The sequence below is a fragment of the Alosa sapidissima genome, chromosome 2, assembly GCF_018492685.1.
Source record: "Alosa sapidissima isolate fAloSap1 chromosome 2, fAloSap1.pri, whole genome shotgun sequence".
NCBI classification, from domain to species: Eukaryota; Metazoa; Chordata; class Actinopteri; order Clupeiformes; family Clupeidae; genus Alosa; species Alosa sapidissima.
The window spans coordinates 42,116,806-42,140,013 of NC_055958.1; the positions used below are offsets into that span (position 1 = coordinate 42,116,806).

At 42.6% G+C, this 23,208-nt stretch overlaps 1 protein-coding gene across 1 annotated transcript in view; it reads right to left on the minus strand.

Moving 5' to 3' along the window:
• LOC121685917 (ZP domain-containing protein-like) overlaps nucleotides 1-20,545 on the minus strand; it is a 35,829-nt gene extending 15,284 nt beyond the window's left edge. Inside the window, exons 1-5 of the mRNA XM_042066775.1 lie at nucleotides 20,473-20,545; nucleotides 19,537-19,572; nucleotides 18,598-18,642; nucleotides 17,445-17,568; nucleotides 14,336-14,445 (exon numbers count right to left, since the gene is read on the minus strand). Coding sequence (XP_041922709.1) covers nucleotides 14,336-14,445; nucleotides 17,445-17,568; nucleotides 18,598-18,642; nucleotides 19,537-19,572; nucleotides 20,473-20,503 — 346 coding nt within the window. The 5' untranslated portion in view covers nucleotides 20,504-20,545. The remainder of the gene's footprint in view (nucleotides 1-14,335; nucleotides 14,446-17,444; nucleotides 17,569-18,597; nucleotides 18,643-19,536; nucleotides 19,573-20,472) is intronic.
• Between the last annotated feature and the right edge of the window lie 2,663 nt (nucleotides 20,546-23,208).

Genomic DNA, 23,208 nt, shown 5'->3' on the forward strand with positions numbered 1-23,208 from the left:
AACCGTATATCTGGTAACACCGGCGCTAGCCATTTGGGTGCCCTAAGCACAAATGCTTGGTGGTGCCCGTGGTGCATCATGTTCAGTTGCAGGGTTTTTCCAAAGTTCACCTTACCAAGAGTTGTTCCCAATCATTTCATTACGTTGTGAAAAAGTAACGCTACAAGTGACACTTTCACTACACAATTAGATCGTTTGATCATAATTGATAACAAACGCCAAAAAAGCGTCCTGAAATGCAAAGCAAACTAGGCTAATAGGCTAAAGTTACCTGACTATATCTCTGATGGCTCAAAGAAATAGCAAACCCAGATATAGCATTGCTATTGCCATAGCATAATCAGAAATAGCATTGCTAGCTAGCAACCTGAGGAAGGATTGCTAGTCTTATGCACCGATTGCTAACGTTAAAGGAAAGTGTTGAATTGCATTCAATAACCCATAATCCATATCCATATCCACAACGTAAAATAACTAGCTAGCCAGCATCAAATCATTTGCAATGTAGGCCTAACACTTGAACATGAACATGGCTAGTAGGAGTTTACGTTACAAAGTGTAGGCCTATTGACGGTAGTAGTATTACCTGGCATAAGCATAGACATGCATACACGCAAGGGCTACAAACCTTTTTTTAAATTGATTTAAAACATTGTCTTAACTGCAAGCGCGAGCATCATCCCGCTGTCTCCTTTTTTTTCCTTTTTTCCGCCCCCGACTCTTAGTGCCTTTTCAAGGCGATGTCTACTCTCTGCCAAATTTGGGATTGAGGAATAATCGAACAGACCACTGGGAGGTGGGGGAAGGGGGTACCAGAGGGAGACTGGAGAGAGGGCTGCACAGGAGATTCACCTTTTTCTCGACTAATTTGATCTAGGCCTATATTACTTTTGTATTGCTTTTGCATATTAACATGCTTTAGACATATTTTATTTGTTATTAACACTAGTAGCCTATTGTGGTGATTTTTCACGACCCAGATTTTTTGGTGCCCCCCCCCAGGCACTTGGTGCCCTACGCGCAGTGCATGATGTGCGTGTGCGGAGCGCCGGCACTGCCGCTAAATTCTCAGCTTGTTTATAGCCTACCCCACACTGAACGCGTAAGACCGCTAGCTAAAGGCCCATCACTGTGGGGTGCGGTAGCCTACTCTCTGGGATTTAAGTCAAGCAATATAACCATACAAATGTTTCAAAATGAGTAATTTCGGCCCCCTATGGCCCGCCCTTGACGCCGACGCTGGGGCAGGGTCGGATTAACTGGGCACAAATGTCTGATGGCCCCCCTGCCCCCCAGCCAACGTGAATCGGGTGGTCAGTTAATAGGCCTAGCCTAGGCTATATCGTTAAGATTTTTCTTGCCATCTAAGGCACGAGCGCATCTGTGAGGCCAAGCCTCACCTAGTAGCCCGTTTGTTTACAACTAACATTACATTTAATTAAACTGCTTATAGGCTATGCCGAAATAGTTTTCAACATTTTGAATATTAGTGTTGGGTAAATTAGGAAATGTTCTCAAAGTAACCTTAGCCTATGGCTGAAAGCTGCTTGGGATCCCCCCGTCAAGCGACACTTATTGTTTCAAAAGGAGTAATTTCGGCTTTGTCGGAACTGAAGAGCTGTGGACGTTACGGCAGGGCATGCCCAATGAAAATAAATTAACGCAACCCAACGCAACGCAACACAACACAGACCCCGCTTCTCTCGCGTCAGTCACTGAAATGAACGAAACGTAGAACCCGCTTCTCTCGCGGCAGTCACTGACAGTAGCCTAGAATAAATATGGGGGAAAACACTTCCCCATGACAAAGACATCGTAAAACACTGAAAGTTAATATTTTGTCACTAGAAACATACATCTGTCCTTTGTCAAATGTGTTACGTTCCAAGTAGCCTAGTGCATTCTGCTTCATAAAGTTGAACAAATAGCCTACATTTGCTTATTTCACAGAAAAATATAAATAGCCAGTTTAGGGTCTACAGTGCAGAGTTGGTAAGTTATGGTAGGCCAACTTGGAGTGAACATACAAACAGGGGAAATTATTTATCTAGTAGCTGAGTAGCCTGATGGTAGGCAGGTGCGCTCGTAGACATACGGCCGAACATGCAAGCGCCAATGAATCGTGCTCTCCGGTGTTGTGTGCCTTCTGGTTTCTCCACCTACTGGTTTCCTTGCGCGTGCATGCGCTGCAGCAGTTGTCAGACATTCACAAACGAGTTGTTTTAAGCGGTTTGAAGTCGCTTTTCATACGCCATGAGCACTCGGCTACATTACAGCCACTCGGACAAAAGACATGTAAAAAAATATATGTTTTGAAAACTAGCATTAAACTGGATTCGATCCCGCAAAAGCAACACACACGTGACTCTCTCCATCCTGATTCCCTACTCTTTGAGCCAACTAATATGTTACGCGAATTAATTAACTATTGTAGGCTACCAATAATTAATAACGTAGGCAACACCCAGGTAACATGTTGTCCAGGCTATCTGAAACAAGGGGTTGCCTCTCATCCACAACAACTGGTTACCTTGGGCTGCTACAGTCGTCAGTGCACTGTGCACAGTAGGCCTATGCTACTCTTTGTGGTTGATCAACTAAAAATAAAAGATGTATTTGGTGATGACGTTATTGTAGGCCTAGTAAACCTACATTCTGAGAAACTGAATGGTACGAGAAATTATCTACATAGCGCACCAGACCGCGATGTCTTCAAGGGTTGAATGAAGGGAGTTTGCAAAAATTTGTGTATTTTTCAAGTCAATAAACATTCATAATTTTCAAATGTCTTTGTCAGGGAACATCTGACTTTTAAAAACCATAGGCCTGGTAGTCGCTCAGACAAGGAGTTATAAGATAAAGGCAATACCATTTGTGTCACCTAATGCAGTTCAGTGAATTAGCAAGATACCATCAGAAGCCAACAATCATAAAGCACAGTGCGCGCGCGCTCTCTCCCCTGCGCATAAAGCTGTCTGTTATAGACGTTCAATGAGGTACCAGTGTTTAGCTGTGTCACAAAACAATAAGCTTTGTCAGACTACTTTTAAAATGATATTCAGGGCTATATACATTTTAAACATTCGGGGCTGAAGACCCGACAAAGCCTTGCGTTAATTCTTCAGGTGGGAAGTGTCAGGAATTTTCATACGAGAGACGCTCTCATTGGTGGTTAGTATGGAGTAGGGAATTGACAGCAACATATCCAATCACATTATGAGAGATGCTGAATTTAACATGAACTGCGATGTTTGATTTTAAATTAATGTAAATTTAGCCGGGACTGTAAGCTGGCACACGTGGGTGCTCGATGTTTTCAGTGGGTGCCCGAGAGACGGAGCACCCACGGTATCGGTGCCTATGACAAGCGTAGCCTATAGTATCTCGCGGTTGCATCCATTACAAACAAACATGCAATGTGAACGTCTGGGATTGGGGAGAGCACTAAATGCTCTTCTGAATAAGCACGAAGTCAAACCTTTAAATGTAAAACACTCTTTAATAATCAAAAAAAATAAACGCTAATGAAGTAAACTTGTGACCATCAAAAATCGTTTATCGCCTGTAACTCCGTGATAACAGGACGTAACAGGAAGGCATTTGGCTGAGCAACGGAGGTTAATATGCTCTACATTTTGTCCAAATGATGTCTGTCTATCATCGTTGCACTCGGAGAAAAACAGAATATTTAATTTGTCCTGCATTTCTTTTACGGCTGCAAACGGGATTCACTCGCCGTTAACCAAATATTTCTTTATTAGGGCAGGGCAGGCATATTTCTGGCTATTAAATTATTTCTAAACCAGTCTGCTAAAGTCTGTAGTGAAGTCTACGACGGAGTATTAGGGCCACACATGAAGAGAAAAAATATTTTTGCCATGGCGAGATTAAACTCGACATGTTGACTTTAAAGTCGACATGTCGACATTAAACTCGATATTTCGAGAATAAAGTTGAAATATCATATCTACTTTAATCTCGACGTGTCGACTTTAAAGTCGACATGCTGACATTAAACTCGCAATAGGCCCTACTGTTTAAACTTAGCCTCACAGTTTAAGCTATGTAGCCTACACTAATACACAATATGTTACATGAAAAATGGGCTTCAATAGGTTATATTGCAGATATTCAGATAGATTGCGTCTTGTCTGTTAACTATCATTGCCGTCATCGTGAAGTGCTGTCTCGCGGTTATGGAAATACTATGCCGTTTAGGCTAAATAGCTAGAAAAATATATGTATCCAATGATATAATGTTTCTATACAAAATGTTATTTCACTCTGTTTTACGTGGTTAAGGCTACTGCACATCCAAATAACTGCCCTTCGTGACCCACGGGCGTCACTCTCCATAGGATAACATGGCAAAACTCATTTTTCTAAAACTGCTTTTCCATGTCTCACCTGCAATACGTAGCCTATAGGAGGCTAGAAACACAGGTATAGCCTAAGCATATTTTGATCCCGTGAGAGAATGTGCATGCACTTCATTTATGCACTTTGTGTGCATATGTGTGCAAGTAGGCTACTAGCCTACATGGGGTGGTCGGGAGGACAGCTTCATTCGTCCCTCCATAGACATTCAGCAATGGGCTGTTTTGCATCCATTACAAACAAGCAACGTGAAAGTCTAGGATTGGGGAGAGCGCCTAGTATGCCTCTAGTGCATAAGCATGAAGTTGAACATTTAGATGCAATAACTAAATGTTTAGAACAACACTTTAATAATAGGCCTATAAATAAATAAACCGCTATGACGTTTAGGCTACTTTTGACCATCGCATTTATCGCCTGTAACTCCGTGATAAGGACCTAACAGCAAAGTATTTGGCTGAGCAACGTAGGTTAATATGTTCTATGTTTTGTCCACATGATATAGGCCTATGTCTAATCATTGTTGCACTCAAACACTCTGAATCATTGTTGCACTTTGTTTCATTCGTCCTCCCTTTCAATCGTCCCGAGCGGTCGTTCTCTCTCCAAACTAACTTTATTCTCAAAATGTTGAGTTTAATGTCAACACGTTCGAGATTAAAGTCGACATGATATTTCAACTTTATTCTCGAAATGTTGAGTTTAATGTCGACATGGCGACATTAAAGTCGATACGTCAAGATTAAAGTCGATATTACATTTCAACTTTATTCTCGAAATGTCGAGTTTAATGTTGACATGGCGACTTTAAAGTCGACATGTTGAGTTTAATCTCGTCATGGCAAAAATATTTTTTTCCTTCATGTGTGGCCCTAATACTCCGTCGTAGAAGTCTGTGTAGGGTTTTCCAGCTCTATTTCTTTTTACGAGACACCCTGCTCACTTGAGACCTCTGCCGGTTATTGCAGCGTCTTTGCAGCTTCACTGGAAAAATACAAATTAAAGTCGCGTGATCCCACGCGCGGACCGCGAGGGAAGCTGGCCAAGTCGAAGCACTGCCCACTGTATCAACACCCAGAGTGTGAAGAGGCCCTCATAACTCTCAGTTAATACATATCAACACCCAGAGGCCCTTATAACTTTCTCAATTTGCCTTATTGAAGTGGCGGCCATTCTAAACCAAAACTAGATGTACCGCATAGCGGTACAAAATATGACCGCCGCGCAGTCCTGTACATCCGTTCCGCGAAAATAAATCACACTTCAATTTGTCTCCATATTTTACTCCATCCCCCACTCTTGAAACTTTTGTGTATGCTTGTTTGGCATGCCTGAGTGTGTGTGTGTGCGGCTGCACAGAAAGTAGCCTACTGGTGCTGAAAAGGTGAATAGATTGTAGAATAGCCAAAGAAGATGTAACATTGTTATAAAACCTTTAAAATCTCTAAACAATCACAAGTAGGGCAGTTCATCACAGTTCATCCATTGCAACTGGATTGATGAAAGGTCACTTACACCTGTAGGCTACATTGTATTTGGGAAAAGCAAAAGGTATCAGCATAATGTTATTTTTTTTTTTTTTTTTTATGTATTTATAAACAAAAACATCTCTGTCAGTTCCATGCCATTTTCCACAGCTATCAAAAACAAAGGTCATTTTTGGATGGATGGATTTTTTGTGAATGTTTCTTCTTCTACATAAGATTTTAGTCATCTTTAGTTCATGTAATACTTTATTGTCAATGCACAAATTAAGTAACAGTAGTCTGAAACGTTATTGTTAATGCACAAATTAAGTAACAGTAGTCTGAAACGAAATGCTGTTTTACATCTAACCAGTGGTGCAAATAACTGACATGTCCAAATGGGCCTTGATGAAATGCGTCGCTAGACTGTTCATACACATTTCACCCAGCCTAGTCCATAGGCACCCGATATTGTTTAATTTTCCGATTGAGATATACACGCTCTGGCTATTCTAAATGCAAAAATGCATCAGGGAGTTATGACAAAACGGTAACTAACAAACTAGATCCTAATAGAAAGCTGTTAGCTTCCCTAAGCTACAGGTAGGATTATAAGGTAGGCCTATTTACAACATAAATTGTCAATAGGCTATGCTGGCGACACAAATAAAATCTCCTTTGGAAACCAATGGCTTAAACCTTACAGTATCAAGCGGACTTAAACTGCCATATCGTGGCGAAAAGTTGTAATAACATTCACGCAGCTCCATGAGTCAAGGAAAGCGCGAATGAAGTAGTCACTTCTAAATGGGACCCACTACACAGTAGCTTAAGGTGTGTTGCTAAAGCAGCCATAATGAAATGAAGGTGTCATTGTTTGGATACTTCACACACACGTGCTTTTTAATTTCACAGACTACAACTACCAAGCTGGAATCAAATCACATCGATTCCCCTCTCACACCCTGCACGCACTTAAAACAAAATAAACAGGCGTCTCAGTCTCACACATGTATCAGACCGGTGTAACGTTGGTAAATCTTCCATTGCACAGAATGATTTTGTAGCACGTGCAATAAATGACAGTCGAAAGATACAAACAGTGCTGCTATCAATTTGCTTGGTATAACCGCATTTATAGTTTTCTACAAATGCAATCAATCAAATGGGCCTCCATCACTCAACCAACGCTAACGGTAACATTACCTAGGTCCTTATTGATATTACAAGATTAACGTACCTGCAGTAAAAACCAAGCATGTCCGATAAGCATCCTCAGATTTATTTCGGCTTCAAGAAGAAATGGGAATTACACTTCATGTGAACATCGTCCTATCCTTATTAGATGTTCGCTGCGGTAAATTACAGTCCTTGTAAGAAGCGTCCATTGTTTTTCCAACCCACTTTTATCTTCCAACAAAATTACGTCTCACTGCAACGATGCGCCATCTAGTGGACAAACGAATACTTATCGCCAATACTGAAAATGCAGCCATGATGATGATGATGAATATTTATTTTGGCTTTCTTTTAATCCTACTGAATTTGTAATTATGTATCGGCCGTTCTAATACCGATAGTATGTGGGTGCCTGTGTGTGTGCATGTGTATATGTGTGCACCGCCATTTACAGGCCAATGAGTGTACAGTCACTAAATGTACACTTAACCTAAGTTTTTTAGACCCCCCCATTTATGAAATTCTACGAAACTTGGCATACCCCCAGAGAATGCCAGGTCAATCATACACATAAAATTTGGTGCAGTTCTGAACATCTTAACTGAAGATAGGGGCGATTAAAGCAGAATACTATTGCATTTTAATTTTTTACCGGGGGGGTGGGGGTGCAAATCACAAATGAGTGATTATGAGCCAGGTTGATGTGGGCCCTCGAGACCAACATACCATAAAAGATTCACAGAGAACACGGGGGGTGGGGGGGGGGGGGGTGGTGGTCGAAGGGGACGAAATGAAATTTTTCCGTAAAAGTCTAGTGGGGCTACATACCCACCAAATTTCATGTACCCCGGTGGTTCGGTGTCCCGGGTATCAATTACCAAAAATTCAGGAAGTAGATGACGGGAAAAATTCTTGAATTGTGTGCATGTGTGCGTGTACAAGTTTATGTTTATGTGTGTGGGTGTGTGTGTGTGTGTGTATGTGCGTGCTTGTGTGTTTCCCTGCGTATGTGTGTTTGTGCATGTGCATGCATGCGTACATATGTCTACTGTGTGAGTATGTGTCATACGTATGATTACTGTAAATGTATGAGTGTGCGTGTGTATCTGTTTATGCACATGTGTGCACATGGAATGGGTTGACATGGCCCCTTGAGATCAACATACAAAAAAAAAATGGTCCTCCTAAACCCTACGGTTTTCGAGATATTCACAGAAAACTGTGTCTGCCCTACCCTCCTTTCGGGGGGTCCAGTCCAGCAGGGGGGCTACAGATCAAAACGAAAAACGATGGTTCCATGCTATCCATGTGGGGTTACATGCCCACCAAGTTTCATGTACCCCGGTCTTTCAGTGTCCCGGGAATCATTGACGGAAATTTGGGCATGCGAAAATTTTTAAAAAAAAAAATAAATCTGACTAAACCTATATGACCGCCGCTTCCCTGCGCGGCGGTCATAACAAGGCTACAGTAGCCTGACGAGCCAGACCCACATTAAAATGTAGGGTCTGGGCACTCACCGTTCGCAGTGCTCAGTCCGAGGGGCAGGATAATCAGTTGTCTTTCAAATTCCCTCTGCACGCAATAGGACAGCGGCAGCGCAATGAGTCCCATGCGTTTCCCACCAGCGGAGCTAGTTGGCTAGTTTCGTCTTGACGTGGATCTTTGGTATGAATTGGGTGTTATGTGTTTGATGTGCGATAACTACCGTAGTTTTATTAGGTTGCAATATAATCCCTAAACACTAGATGGGAGAAGTTCTTACACATGGGAACTTTAAAGGTCCCATATTATACTTTTTTTTCAACAAGTCAAAATAGGCCTAGGTGTTGCACAAAACATGTCCCTGAAGCTGTTTGCCCAAAATTCCTCTCAGATTACACATTATCACCAGCTCTATTCTCGCCTGTTTCAGTCCCTTTCGGAATAGGCTGTTTCTGGGGTCTGTAGCCTTGAATGCAAATGCCACGCCCCACTTCGGAACTGATGAACATGAACAACATGTTTACGTCAACGGGCAGCATGGTTGAAAGCCAGGGAATACGAGTCGGTGACAGAGCGATGGAGGATTCTCCACCAGAAAGCCTCCGACTGTCAGTGTTAAATTACCATTTGTTATTCAGGAATAATAAAGAATGACAAATATCATTGCCGTCCGACATTTCTGTTTGAATTTCCGTAGCAAAGTAGAATAATAGTCAAGTTATTAGAGTTTAGCCGAAACGTCCGCTAAATGCAGTCATATAGAGCAGGGATAGGCAACTTTGATGATAGAGGGTGTAGTAACATAGAGCAGGGATGGGCAACTTTGACGATAGAGGGGGTAGTAACATAGAGCAGGGATGGGCAACTTTGACGATAGAGGGGGTAGTAACATAGAGCAGGGATGGGCAACTTTGACGATAGAGGGGGTAGTAACATAGAGCAGGGATGGGCAACTTTGACGATAGAGGGGGTAGTAACATAGAGCAGGGATGGGCAACTTTGACGATAGAGGGGGTAGTAACATAGAGCAGGGATGGGCAACTTTGACGATAGAGCCACAAATCATCTATTGTTGCTGGCACTTCCACTACTGGGATATAGGAGAGTTAAAGCTTCAATTTTAGAGAAGAACAAAATATATCTAGGCGTGTAATGTATCTGTGCCTGTAATGTGTATTAAACAAACATGCTTTAATTTAATATTTTCTATACTCAAATGCATTTTTAATATTGCTTCTATTCATTAATGAACTTTTAACATAAACAAAAAAAGTATTACACATTTCAACAATAAACATGTTTATCCTTTGCGTAATTGTGGCTCTGGTAAAAAGGCTCTGTTGTATATAAGTATAAGTATATATACTTTTTTGATCCCGTGAGGGAAATTTGGTCTCTGCATTTAACCCAATCTGTGAATTAGTGAAACACAACATGGCGGCGCGTACACACGCAGCGACCTCTCTCTGTCCCAACCGTACGGTGTTTTGTTCGTTTAAAAAGTGTTTGTCAGAAAGTTTTACGTGTTCGTCTCGTCTTACTACGTCGTACTACAAGTACAGCAGGCAGTTTTTAATTGACATCTGCAAAAGCAAGTTTTGCAGCGTTCTGGACTTTGCAACAGAGACGCTAAAGGAACTCGGGCTACTCCGGCCTGCAACAACACCGGACTCGCCTGCTACTCCTCCCCCGGAAAGAAAGCGTCGGAAGCGGTGTGCGAGGAAGCAGAAGAGGGGCAAGCGCGGAGGCGTCCGGGCCAGGCTAGCGGCCAGCCCAACTCGCCCAGCCATACCATCCATTCTCCTGGCAAATGTACGATCACTGGACAACAAAATGGATCACATACGACTGCTGAGATCAACGAACCGGACAGTAAGTAACTGCTGTGTGCTCGTCTTCACTGAGACTTGGTTAAATGACAACATTCCGGACTCTGCTGTACAACTGGAGCAGCTAGCATGCTATCGAGCAGACAGGGCCATTGTAAAGGGAGGTAAATCACGAGGAGGAGGAATCTGTGTTTACATCCGGGACACTGTAGTAGTATGCAAACACTGCTCACCACTGGCAGAGTTTATGATCATAAAGTGCCGTCCTTTTTACCTGCCAAGGGAAATTACTGCGATTCTGCTAGTCGCAGTATACATCCCGCCTACCAACAACAACAGCGATAAGAACGCGGCTCTTAGTGAACTGTACCAGGCTGTCAGTGAACAACAGACGGCACACCCAGACGGTTTCACCATCTTCACTGGAGATTTTAACCATGCTGATCTCAAAACTGTACTTCCAAAGCTACACCAGCATGTTGATTTTCCAACAAGAGGAGATAACATCCTGGACCTGGTCTACACTACACACAAAGGAGCATACAAAGCCACCCCCCTCCCCCACATTGGACTTTCAGACCATATCACTGTTATGCTAATGCCCGCATACAGACAAAGGGTAAAAGCGAACAAACCGGTTCGTAAGCAGGTAAAAGTGTGGCCTGAGGGAGCCTCCGATGCTCTTCAAGACTGCTTTGACACAACAGACTGGGAAATGTTTAAGCAGGCAGCCACTTACAACAACCGGACAGACATAGAGGAGTATACAGACACTGTAACCTCTTACATCACCAAGTGCATCGATGATGTGACCCACACAAAAGACATCATCACTCGGGCTAACTGGAAGCCATGGCTGACAGGGGATGTCCTCAGGCTGCTGAGGGCCAGAGACAAAGCCTACAGAGCTGGGGATGAAGCTGGCATGAAAACAGCGAGAGCCAACCTGTCCCGTGACATCAAGGAAGCAAAAAAGGAATACACTCACAAGATAACCACCCACTTCAAAGACAGCAGGAACGCACAAAGCCTATGGCAGGGCATTCAGGCCCTCACGGACTACAAGCCCGCGCCACAGAGCTGTGAGAGCAACATCCCTCTGCTCAACAACCTGAACCGCTTCTTTGCTCGCTTTGAAGCACAAAACAGCACCTGCCCACAGAAGACCCATCCCCCTCTACATGAGCAGCCCCTGTGCCTCTCTGCCGACAGCGTGAAGAGGACACTTGCTGCTATCAACACCCGTAAGGCAACAGGTCCAGACAACATCCCAGGTCGTGTGCTGAAGGACTGCGCAGGGGAGCTTAAGGATGTCTTCACAGACATCTTTAACACTTCCCTGAAGCAAGCCATCGTCCCATCATGTTTCAAAGCTGCCACCATCATACCTGTGCCGAAGAAAACTGCTCCATCCTGCTTCAATGACTACCGCCCTGTGGCACTGACACCCATCATCATGAAGTGCTTTGAGCGGCTTGTCATGTCACATATCAAAGCCATTCTCCCCCCCCACCCTGGACCCCTTCCAGTTTGCATACCGAGCCAAGCGGTCTACAGAGGATGCAATCTGCTCTGCCCTCCACCCAGCCCTCACCCACCTGGAAAAAAGAGACTCATATGTGAGATTGCTGTTTATAGACTTCAGTTCTGCATTCAACACCATAATACCACAACAACTCATCTGCAAACTTGACAAACTGGGACTCAGTACCTACCTCTGCAACTGGCTACTGGACTTCCTCTGTCAGAGGCCCCAAGTAGTACGTGTTGGCAACAATACCTCAAGCAGCATCACACTGAGCACAGGGGCCCCCCAAGGCTGCGTGCTCAGTCCGCTGCTCTTCACCCTGCTGACGCATGACTGCACTGCAACCTACAGCAACAATCACATAGTGAAATTTGCTGACGACACAACTCTGGTGGGTCTCATCACCAAGGGCGACGAGACTCAATACAGGTTGGAGGTCGACCATCTGACCACGTGGTGCAGGGACAACAACCTCCTGCTGAACGTCAGCAAGACCAAAGAGATTGTTGTTGACTTCCGGAGAGGTCACACCCAACACCTGCCACTGACCATCGACGGTGCTGTGGTGGAGAGAGCGAGCAGCACCAAATTCCTGGGGGTGCACATCAGTGAAGACCTCTCCTGGACCACCAACACTGCATCACTGGCGAAGAGAGCTCAGCGCCGCCTGTACTTCCTGCGGAAACTCAGGCGAGCAAGTGCTCCACCAGCCATCATGACCACATTCTACCGAGGCACCATTGAGAGCATCCTCTCCAGCTGTATCGCTGTGTGGGGCGGAAGCTGCACTGAATACAACAGGAAAGCCCTGCAGCGCATAGTGAACACAGCTGGAAGGATCATTGGTGCTTCACTCCCCTCCCTGAAGGACATTTACACCACCCACCTCACCCGCAAGGCGACCAAAATTGTGAGTGATGCAAGTCACCCCGCTCACAATCTGTTTGATCTACTGCCCTCTGGGAAGAGGTACAGAAGCCTGCGCTCCCGCACTACCAGACTCACCAACAGCTTCATACACCAAGCTGTAAGGATGCTGAACTCTCTCCCTCCTCTCCCCCCTCCACCCTCAGCTACATAACATCCTGGACATTGGACCCACAATGGCCGCCTGCACTACTCCACTTGCACACTTGCACACTTGTACACTTTACAACTTGGTGTTGTTGTCCTGAAAACACAACACTTCTGCTGCTCTTACATAACTTGCACCACTATGCCACTTTCTTTATTACTTAGGTCAAACAGAACTACCCAAGCCTTTTATTGGCCTGACTTTGCACTAGTATTTTATTGACAGTCTATGCACAATTTCAACCAAATTTTGCTGCTCTTATTTTTTCATTATTATATGTGCCCTCTTATTTACTTATTTACTTACTTTTTTGTTTACTTGAATGTTATGTTTGTCTGTGGACTTAAATTGGAAAAATATGTCTTGTCTTCACCGTGGGATAGTGAGAAACGTAATTTCGATCTCTTTGTATGTCTGGAACATGTGAAGAAATTGACAATAAAGCTGACTTTGACTTTGAACAAACAGCACACAGTGAGGTGAAGCACACACTAATCCCGGCGCAGTGAGCTGCCTGCTTCAACGGCGGCGCTCGGGGAGCAGTGAGGGGTTAGGTGCCTTGTTCAAGGGCAATTCAGCTGCGGCCCACTGGTCGGGGCTCGAACCGGTAACCCTCCGGTTACAAGTCCAGAGTGCTAACCAGTGGGCCACGGCTGCCCAAGTGGTGTAGTCTCTTTTGTTGTGTAGTCTATCTTTCCTTTGAAATGGCTAGAAGCTCTGGTGTTCCCTACTTTTAGTGATCTCTGTGTGTGGTGTTGTAGTGGCGACTTAAGCTGAAATCTTTCAAGGCTGATTTCGTTTCCAAACATACTAAACACATAGGTTTGCCTTTGAATTCTGCAAAAAGATCATCTGGTACGACAACATTACGATAAGGATCCATTTCCGATGTGGTAGAAACCAATAGTGTAATGATATTTGATTATTGATTTGTTTCCGATGTGGTAGAAACCAATAGTGTAATGATATTTGATTATTGATCCGTTTCCGATGTGGTAGAAACCAATAGTGTAATGACATTTGATTACTGATCCGTTTCCGATGTGGTAGAAACCAATATTGTAATGATAATTGATTATTAATCCGCGTGCAGCACTGAGTGAGGAGGGCTGCATGCGGCTCGCAGATTAATTATTAAATATCATTCAAATGTTGCCCTTTCCTGATATTGAATAAAGTGCGGTCAGCGTGAATGGTTGTGTTGGGTTTTACAACATGATTTAGGATTTATTCATAATCTAGGGCCGGAATTATCCGTTTTAGAAGACTGATCCGTTTTGAAAATAGCGATTTATTTTGATAGCTCTACACCCACTGCTACAAGCTATTTTTGTCTGTGTGTGTTTGTGTGTGCATGTGTGTGTGTGTGTGTGTGTGTGTGTGTGTTTGTACTCACTGGTATTGATGCAGCTATATGAGATGTTCAGGTACTTGAAGGTGCCAATGCATGGGTCAGTGAAGATGCTGTTGGAGGCCTGCACCGAGCAGGAAGTCTTTCCATCACACCTGTTGATAAAGAGTGGCAGATTGGACCAGCAGCCTGTACACAGCTCTAGGTGAGCTCCTAGTTGTCCTGATAGTGATCCTGAGATGTTTATTGGACCACACATTTGTTAATTAAAGTCTTAATTAAGAATACTAATGATTATTAGTTATCAATTAGTTACCAGAGAACTGAATGTTGAAGTGCAGAGTATTGAGGATAGTGAGGATAATGTACCTAATTAAATTAAAAAAATGTACTGGGATATAGTTCCAAGCTAATTCGTTTCAAAATATACTATTCAAAATGTTTTGTTTTAATACAATTCAACAGTTCAAATGAAAATACAAAATGTTCAGACATGGAACAGGTTTTGCTCCATATTATCCATATTTACTCCTTATTTTATCCTCATATTTCATCCATTTTATGTATCCATTTACGTAATTCCTCTGTGATTCCCCTTTAAATGTTTGCTCCTCCTTCTTATCTACTGTACACTGTATCCTCAACTCACTCTCTCCTTGTTATCTACGCTGTATCCTCAACTCACTCTCTCCTTGTTATCTACGCTGTATCCTCAACTCACTCCTTATCTATGCTGTATCCTCAACTCACTCTCTCCTTCTTATCTACGCTGTATCCTCAACTCACTCTCTCCTTCTTATCTACGCTGTATCCTCAACTCACTCGTATCCTCAACTCACTCCTTCTTATCTATGCTGTATCCTCAACTCACTCTCTCCTTCTTATCTACGCTGTATCCTCAACTCACTCCTTCTTATCTATGCTGTATCCTCAACTCACTCTCTCCTTCTTATCTACGCTGTATCCTCAACTCACTCCTTATCTATGCTGTATCCTCAACTCACTCGTATCCTCAACTCACTCCTTCTGATCTATGCTTTATCCTCAACTCACTTGCTCCACCTGAAACACACTTTGAGTCAACTCCTGTTGCTGTTAAATTTGCACACTGTTAACAGTACACTACAAACACAACAAACACAACAAACTCTCTCTTATACTACTGTAGGCAGCCCAGGCTCCAAAAACTGGAAACAAACAATGTGGTTTCATGCTGCTATTCCAACATGCCGCTACTTACAGTGTAGACATTGGCGTCTAATTGTCGAAGTGGCGGCATTAACATTAATTTTCAAGCGTCCCACTACTGCAATTTTTTTTTCCATTGTCGGAGTAGCGGCACTTGACCTTTTTTCAAACGTCCTGCCATTCCGACATGAGGTCATTAACAGTGGCGTAGCCAGGATTTTTCAACAGAGTGGACTTTTGCGAAGTAGGGTGGACCTTTATTTTTTTTATTCCAATATGGGCAGTATAGCCTAGGCCTACAGTAATCGTCCCAACTTTAAACAACACACGATTTCATCACAGCTCAGATGATTTATGGCAAAAAAACAATAAAAGGCTACATTGATAAATAGCAGGGGCATCGACTGGATTGGATTCTATAGCCTAATAGCATACGCACAAGAACTTTAACCGAATGAAACTGAAAGGTTAGCTCTGTTGAACAGTGTATTTTTTGTGTTTAAGAGCTAAAAAAAGTTGATTAGTGAGTCACAATTGAATATCGGGTAGCCTAAATTATAGCCTATAGCGCGTGCATCTCAGAGTAAGAGATTTTGGAGAGAGAGAGAGCATATAACCTAGGTGATGTGTCTGGTGGTAATTAAACTTGAGTAGCCTATGGATACCTAAGAATTGTTTTGAATTTAAAAAAAGGATGAAGACAACGAATGAAATGTAAAGTAGGTTGTTTGCTCTACAATGACCATCATGGGGTTCATTTAACCATACCGACACAAAAATATGTAATTTCTTTCAGTCAATTAGTTTTCCCGAAAGGGGTTTGGACAGCGGGTGTGCTATAGATTAGCCTATTCTGTTCTTGATGCTGTCTCACGAGAGTCGTGATATAAAAAAGATTCCCTCAAAACACACAAGAATCAGTCAAGGACTATGTTTGTAACGAAAAAGTCCAAACTTCAGGTCCTAGAGCCTTATTCATGCTTCTTAAGTAGCCTGGCCTGCACGCACAGAGTTTGTTTTATTCATGGAGTTTCCAACCTTTTTCCCCTGAGAGCTTAGAGAATAAAAATGAGGAGAGCTACCTGTGTTTTACATAATGTGTAACATTTATTCACATGGCCAGTTCAAAATCACCTAAGGTTTTGACTGAAATGTGTGCCGATATCAATTATTGGGAAAAACATTGTTTGGAGTGGATGGCGGGTGGATTGTTGATGTAGCTGCAGGTGCAGATGACATGACTACAGCTCACCCATGCATCTAGGATGTTGGAATTTGATAGGATACAGGTACTGCAGAGATAAATTGAAAATGAGGATTGGTAATGTCGCAATAGTGGTACTAAAAAAAAACGGAGTAGGGGCATGTCTAAATAGAGGCATGTCGTAATAGAGGGTTGTCGTAATAACGCTATGTCGTAATAACTGTTGGACCCCAAACAATGTGAGGGCAGCCTGTCCCCCAAACAAAAATGAAACCCTGCATGGAATTTCTTGGGGGGATACTGAAGATAACAGTGAGCTACCTCTCTAGCGTGTTTTGTTTTGTCTGTGGTTAAAATATAGAAATATAGAGTATGTTTTTTTTGCACAAAAGCATCTGGTAATAATTTTAAATATAAACACAAACAACACTTCCTGCAAAATCCCTGACTGACCCTATTACAGTACTAATTCGTATTAAACGGCAGTAGCAATACCTGCAACCATCAACAAAATGCAGTCAGAAGAATGTGTACATTAATGTACCGTAAAGGTAGGCCTAATACATTGTTTCCTGACTGCCAATGCGTTTCAGAATCAGTTAGGCAAAGTAGGAAGTAACCTTAGGAATCCATGGTCAATGTTGGAAGATGGAAATGTTTACCAATCATGATTTGTGAGTGGTGAGACTATTTTTAAGAAGTGAAATAAAGTAGTGAATCAGGTTAAACCAGGCAACTGTAGCAAGGTCTTTAGAAACTGACCTGTTTGCCACGATGGAGAGACTGTTTGAGGCAGCACAGTTGGTGGTTTGAATAGGTCCACCTGGGCACGTGGTTGCGTCTGTTCGTCCGTAGTTAGCCGCGTAAACAACGATCTGTCCAGTTTCTGATGGGTAAAAAGAGAGATGTTTACGCTGTCAGACATCCCAACTTGCAAAAAGTCATTTCAGGGAGGCATCACGAAGCCCCCCCCCCCCCCCCCCAAAAAAAAATAAAAAATAAAACTTTCGCCTATACAATAATGTCAGTACAACAAATAAGGAAGGCCTATAGATAGAAATTGGGAAAATAAAATATGTAGATTTGGTAGTTTGGTCTTTTCATGTAGCCTTGGCAACTAGCCATCTAGTAGGCTATAGGCCTGAATAATATGCACATGAATTGACACTTGTTAAACTCACCTCAACATGTCTTTTGCAATCATTTAACCCGCTGTGGGCAATGCTAAAGTCACTGTTTACAAACAGTGCAGCGTGCAAGACTAGGTCCATCATTATGTTTTACTCTTATGAGACAAGGGTAGCCTACACTTTGAAATGGGTCTTACATTTTCCTTTTTTTGAGGCACTGACTCTACCATGACGCTCCTGTTTCTACTGAACTGATTAATTAAGTTCGGGAGAAAAGACATAAAAGCCCGCCTACACTGAAAACTGATTGGTTGATTTAGTGAAACAGGCCAATCAGGATGCTCTCTGTCTTTGATGCACTCAGACACACACGCACCACCTCTCTCTCTCTCTCCCCTCGTGTGCGCGCTACACTTAGATGCACACGCGGTCTCGCATGCGCGCTCTTGATCGCTCACTCTAGATTCCGGGAGATTTTATCTAATTTGCGGGCGTCAGGGAGCCGCTATCAATATGCGGGAGACTCCCGGAACTTCCGGGAGACTTGGGATGTCTGCGCTGTGAATCAGCAAACTACCGGTACACATTGTAGGAGAGATTAACATCTCTGAGGTGGGGTTGTGATTGGTTCTGAGAGATGTGACTCCTGAGTGAGGATTGTGAGTGAGTAGTGGCTGAGAGAAACAATGACCACTGAGCTGCGTTTGTGATTGGCTCTGAGAGACCATGTGACCTCTGAGCTGTGTTTGTGATTGGTTGTGACTGTGAGAGATGGCTGTACTCACCACAGGTCAGGTTGACTGGAGTGTGCTCACAGGCAATGCTGCTCTCTGTAGGAGACACACAGAAAGCACAACATGAAGAGGCCCTCATAACTCTCTCAGTTAACACCAGTGTTCATCTCAACACCCAGAGTGTGAAGAGGCCCTCATAACTCTCTCAGTTAATACCAGTGTTCATATCAACACCCAGAGTGTTACAGGCCCTCATAACTCTCTCAGTTAATACATATCAACACCCAGAGTGTTAAAGGCCCTTATAACTCTCTCAGTTAATACCAGTGTTCATATCAACACCCAGAGTGTTACAGGCCCTCATAACTCTCTCAGTTAATACATATCAACACCCAGAGTGTGAAGAGGCCCTCATAACTCTATCAGTTAACACCAGTGTTACATATCAACACCCATCCCACATCTCAACACCCATATTACATCTTCACTTTTACTCCATTTTCTTTACAACCTGGGGCTTTGAGTACTAAACATGGCTTCACATGTTGTTAAAAGCTTTTAAACTGGCTGTGATTTTGGGTAAGGAGGGCAAAACCAAGTGCGGCACGGTTGATGGAAACAAATTGACAACACTCTAACTGATTTAATACACTCGCTCTTGCGGTGGATTAGCGAGAATGAATTTAACAGAAATGCGATGGAAAAGGGTTAAGAGTCATGTGAGATACTGTGACGCCTGCTCAGAACAAAGTCAGCACGATAATCTGAGAGAAATGCAGTGACATAATGACATCATTTGACTTTGATACAATCAATCTGTAAATGGAAAACCATTTTGGGGCTTCTAATATTGCTCAAAATCACAGCTAATTATGAATTAATTCACTTGAAAATCAACATGTAATCATTTTCTGGACATTTTGCTGTGTAACCTACACAATATTTCACCCTTTTCTAACAAAGTTTCAGTTTATCAGCAAAATCACTCACTTGCATCAGTGTACACCGAGCATGCAGCCATCAACACTAGGACAGAAGAACAGAGTTAGCACAAAAAAACATCAACACTAGGACAGAAGAACAGAGTTAGCACAAACACCAACTCTAGGACAGAAGAACAGAGTTAGCACAATCAAACATCAACACTAGGACACAAACTTCAACACTGACAACCAACACTATCACAGAAGAACAGAAGTTATCATTACTGGGACTGACGTCCTTCCTAGCCATTTCTGATACTGGCATGTCCTCCCAACATCACAATTTGTGTATCAGAGAAATGTTTGAGTATCTAGCAATTACTCATAAATACAACTTTGTTTAAGTATTCATGTGTTTATATTACACTATTTCTAATAGCAGTTGAAGGCCTCATTAGAGGGTGACAGACTGAAATAACCAATAACGGGGTGAAAGAGACAAATTGGCAATCAGACTAAAATAATCAATAAAAGAGTGAAAGAGGCTCACAGGCCATCAGACAAAAGTGAAATAATCAACAAAAGAGTGAAGGAGGTTTACATAGGGCTTAAAGTCCTCATTCACTGTCTGATTTCAGTGTTGATCACAGTTTAAAGATTTGAAAGTTAGGTCATTGTTTTGTAACAGCTTTAAAAAATATTAACTCCAGGTACATCATTTGTCCTTGCTTTAAGCCCTCTTTACAGGCCACCAGACAAAAATAATCAATACCAGATTAAATATGATTTACAGAATAATCAATACCAGATTAAATATGATTTACAGGCCACCAGACTAAAATAATCAATACCTATTAAATATGACTTGCAGGCCATCACATTAAAATATTTTATAACAGAGTAAATCAAACTTTTACTCCACCAGACTAAAATAATCAATACCAGATTAAATATGATTTACCACCAGACTAAAATAATCAATACCAGATTAAATATGACTTACAGGCCACCAGACTGAGCTTTGTTGCCAGCATTGTGCTTCAGAGGAGAGACCAAGATTGCCTGAGCACCTGCTGATTGGCTGCTTTTATAGTGAGGATGCTGAGCTGGGTGTGGGATGTGCCAATGGGTTTGGAGCCAGGGCATGGTCTTCATCACCATCATCATCATCACATCCTCTACATACTTACAGCACACTGCCCCCACCTACCCACACACACACTACACACACACACACACACAGTCACTGCTCCACTCCCCTCCCGCCCACACACACATCTTCACTGTCATCACTCACATACATCATACATACAGTATGTACACTGCCCCCCCCCTCTCCCCTACCTACACAGCACATTATTTCCTCAGGAAGCTTCTCCAACACACATCCCCAACATACTTACAGCACACTGCCCCCCCCCCCCCCCCCCCCAATACACAGCACATTGTCTCATGAGGAAACTTCTCCAACACACATATTGCACACTGCCCTCTCCCCACATACACAGCACACTATCCCATCTCCCCTGTCATCCCCCCAACACACACACCAAGACCCCTGGCAGTTGGGTTAACCCCTTGAGCCGTGGATCTGCCCAAGGTTTAAGGGAGTTTTTCCTTGCCCCTGTTGCTCTTGGGTGCTCCTTGTTGGTGCCCCCCCCCCCAATCCCAATCCTCCCCCACCTTTCTTATGCAGCCCTTGCCACTTAACCCCCCCCCCCCCCCATAATTTCACTGCATTTCTTACTTCCAGTAATTATATGCATGTGACAATAAACTTCCTTGTATCCTTGTATCACATAAGGGCTTCTGGTAAGTTGCTGGACCAGTGCCAAGGCTAAAACAGCGTTTCTTTCCCACTAGAAGAGGCTGAACCTGCTTTACTGGAGTCAAGGGAGAATACCTAGTTGGTTGTGTTACTGCACTGGAGCCATTTAGGTACAATAACATCTCAAGTGTCAACTAGAAAAGCATTTCCTGAAGGAAATACAGTGCATGAAAATGCAAAAAATATGATGTAAAATATTATACAGAGTAAAAACAAACTATATTGGTTGCTAAGTAGATGAGGTTTAATATAGTTGGAATGACTGAACAGTTAAATAGGTGGATAGTTTAAATGGTTAAATTATTTAGGTAGATAGTTGACGATAACTGACAGTTGGAATGGCTCTAATGTTTGCTAGCAGTTATGCTAACTATGTTAACAAAGATAATAAAGTTAACCAAGTTACTATGCTAACTAGCATGCTAACAATGTTAAAATGCTAACTATGCTAACCATGTGACTTAGCTAACCTAGCTAATCATTTTTAGTAGTCATGCTAACTATGCTAACCATGTTACTTAGCTAACTTAGCTAATCATTTTTAGCAGTTTTGCTAAAAATGCTAACTAGCACTTACACTTCGAATTTCGTCACAGCATTTATATCACAGCTACCCTATGGTCTACCAATGGTAATAACGGTGCCCGATATCAATTTATTAATTTTTCTGAATTTCAGGAGGTCTCGTTTTGGAGGGTATGTTTTACATTCATTCCTATGGGAAACGTATGTATACGTTTCTTAATGACGCATTACTTAAGTATAAGTATAAATACTCTTGATCCCGTGAGGGAAATTTGGTCTCTGCATTTATCCCAATCCGTGAATTAGTGAAACACACTCAGCACACAGTCAACACACAGTGAGGTGAAGCACACACTAATCCAGGCGCAGTGAGCTGCCTGTAACAACAGTGGCGCTCGGGGAGCAGTGAGGGGTTAGGTGCCTTGCTCAAGGGCACTTCAGCCGTGCCTACTGGTTGGGGATCGAACCGGCAACCCTCCGGTAACAAGTCCGAAGCGCTAACCAGTAGGCCAAGGCTGTATGTGGGTGACACTTCACAGTGTTATCCCCTAAATCAGGTGTGTGTGTGTGTGTGTGTGTGGGGGGGGGGGGGTAATTACAGTGCATGAAAATGCACTGTACTGTTCTTCCTAGGCTTCTTATTAGAGTGCATGAAAATGCACTCTATTGTTATCCGATTTCTTCTTATTATTCTTCTTCTAACGCTTTTTGTGCGTTTAATACAGCTTCAACTGTTTAACGTAGAAACTTCATTCAAACTGTGTTGCGTAGATATTACTTATGTGACTTCAGCTATGTATTTTTCAACTTTGTAACTTTTATACTTTTTAAACTATTAATTAAAAACTACTAAAATGTCCCCATAGACTTAACATTGGATTATGACATCACAATAGCAATTAGAATCCTATGCCAGGTGTTCAGGCCACCTGCAGCCACTGTCTCAGGCTGTCTCAGTCTTTAAACATACAATATGGCTGTATTAAGACTGCAGATCCTGTTCAACTGCTTCCTGTGCCCACAACTGTTTCAAATTAAAAGTCCCTTTAAACTATCCAACTTTTAAACTGTTCAACTGTTATCAACTGTTCAACTATTGTAACTGTCAGTCAACTATGACTCCCATCAACTGTATCCTCTGCCTTCAACTGTTTCATAATCATTCTATTAAGACTACACATTCTGTTCAACTGTTTCCTCTCTCCACAACTGTTTCAAAATAAAAGTCCTCGCTACAATAATTCCCTATTAAATCATTTAACCATTTAAACTATCCACCTATTAAACTGCCCAGTCATTCCAACTATATTAAACCTCATCTACCTAGAAAATAACTTAACCTTTTAAACTATCCACCTATTTAACTTTTCAGTCATTCCAACTATA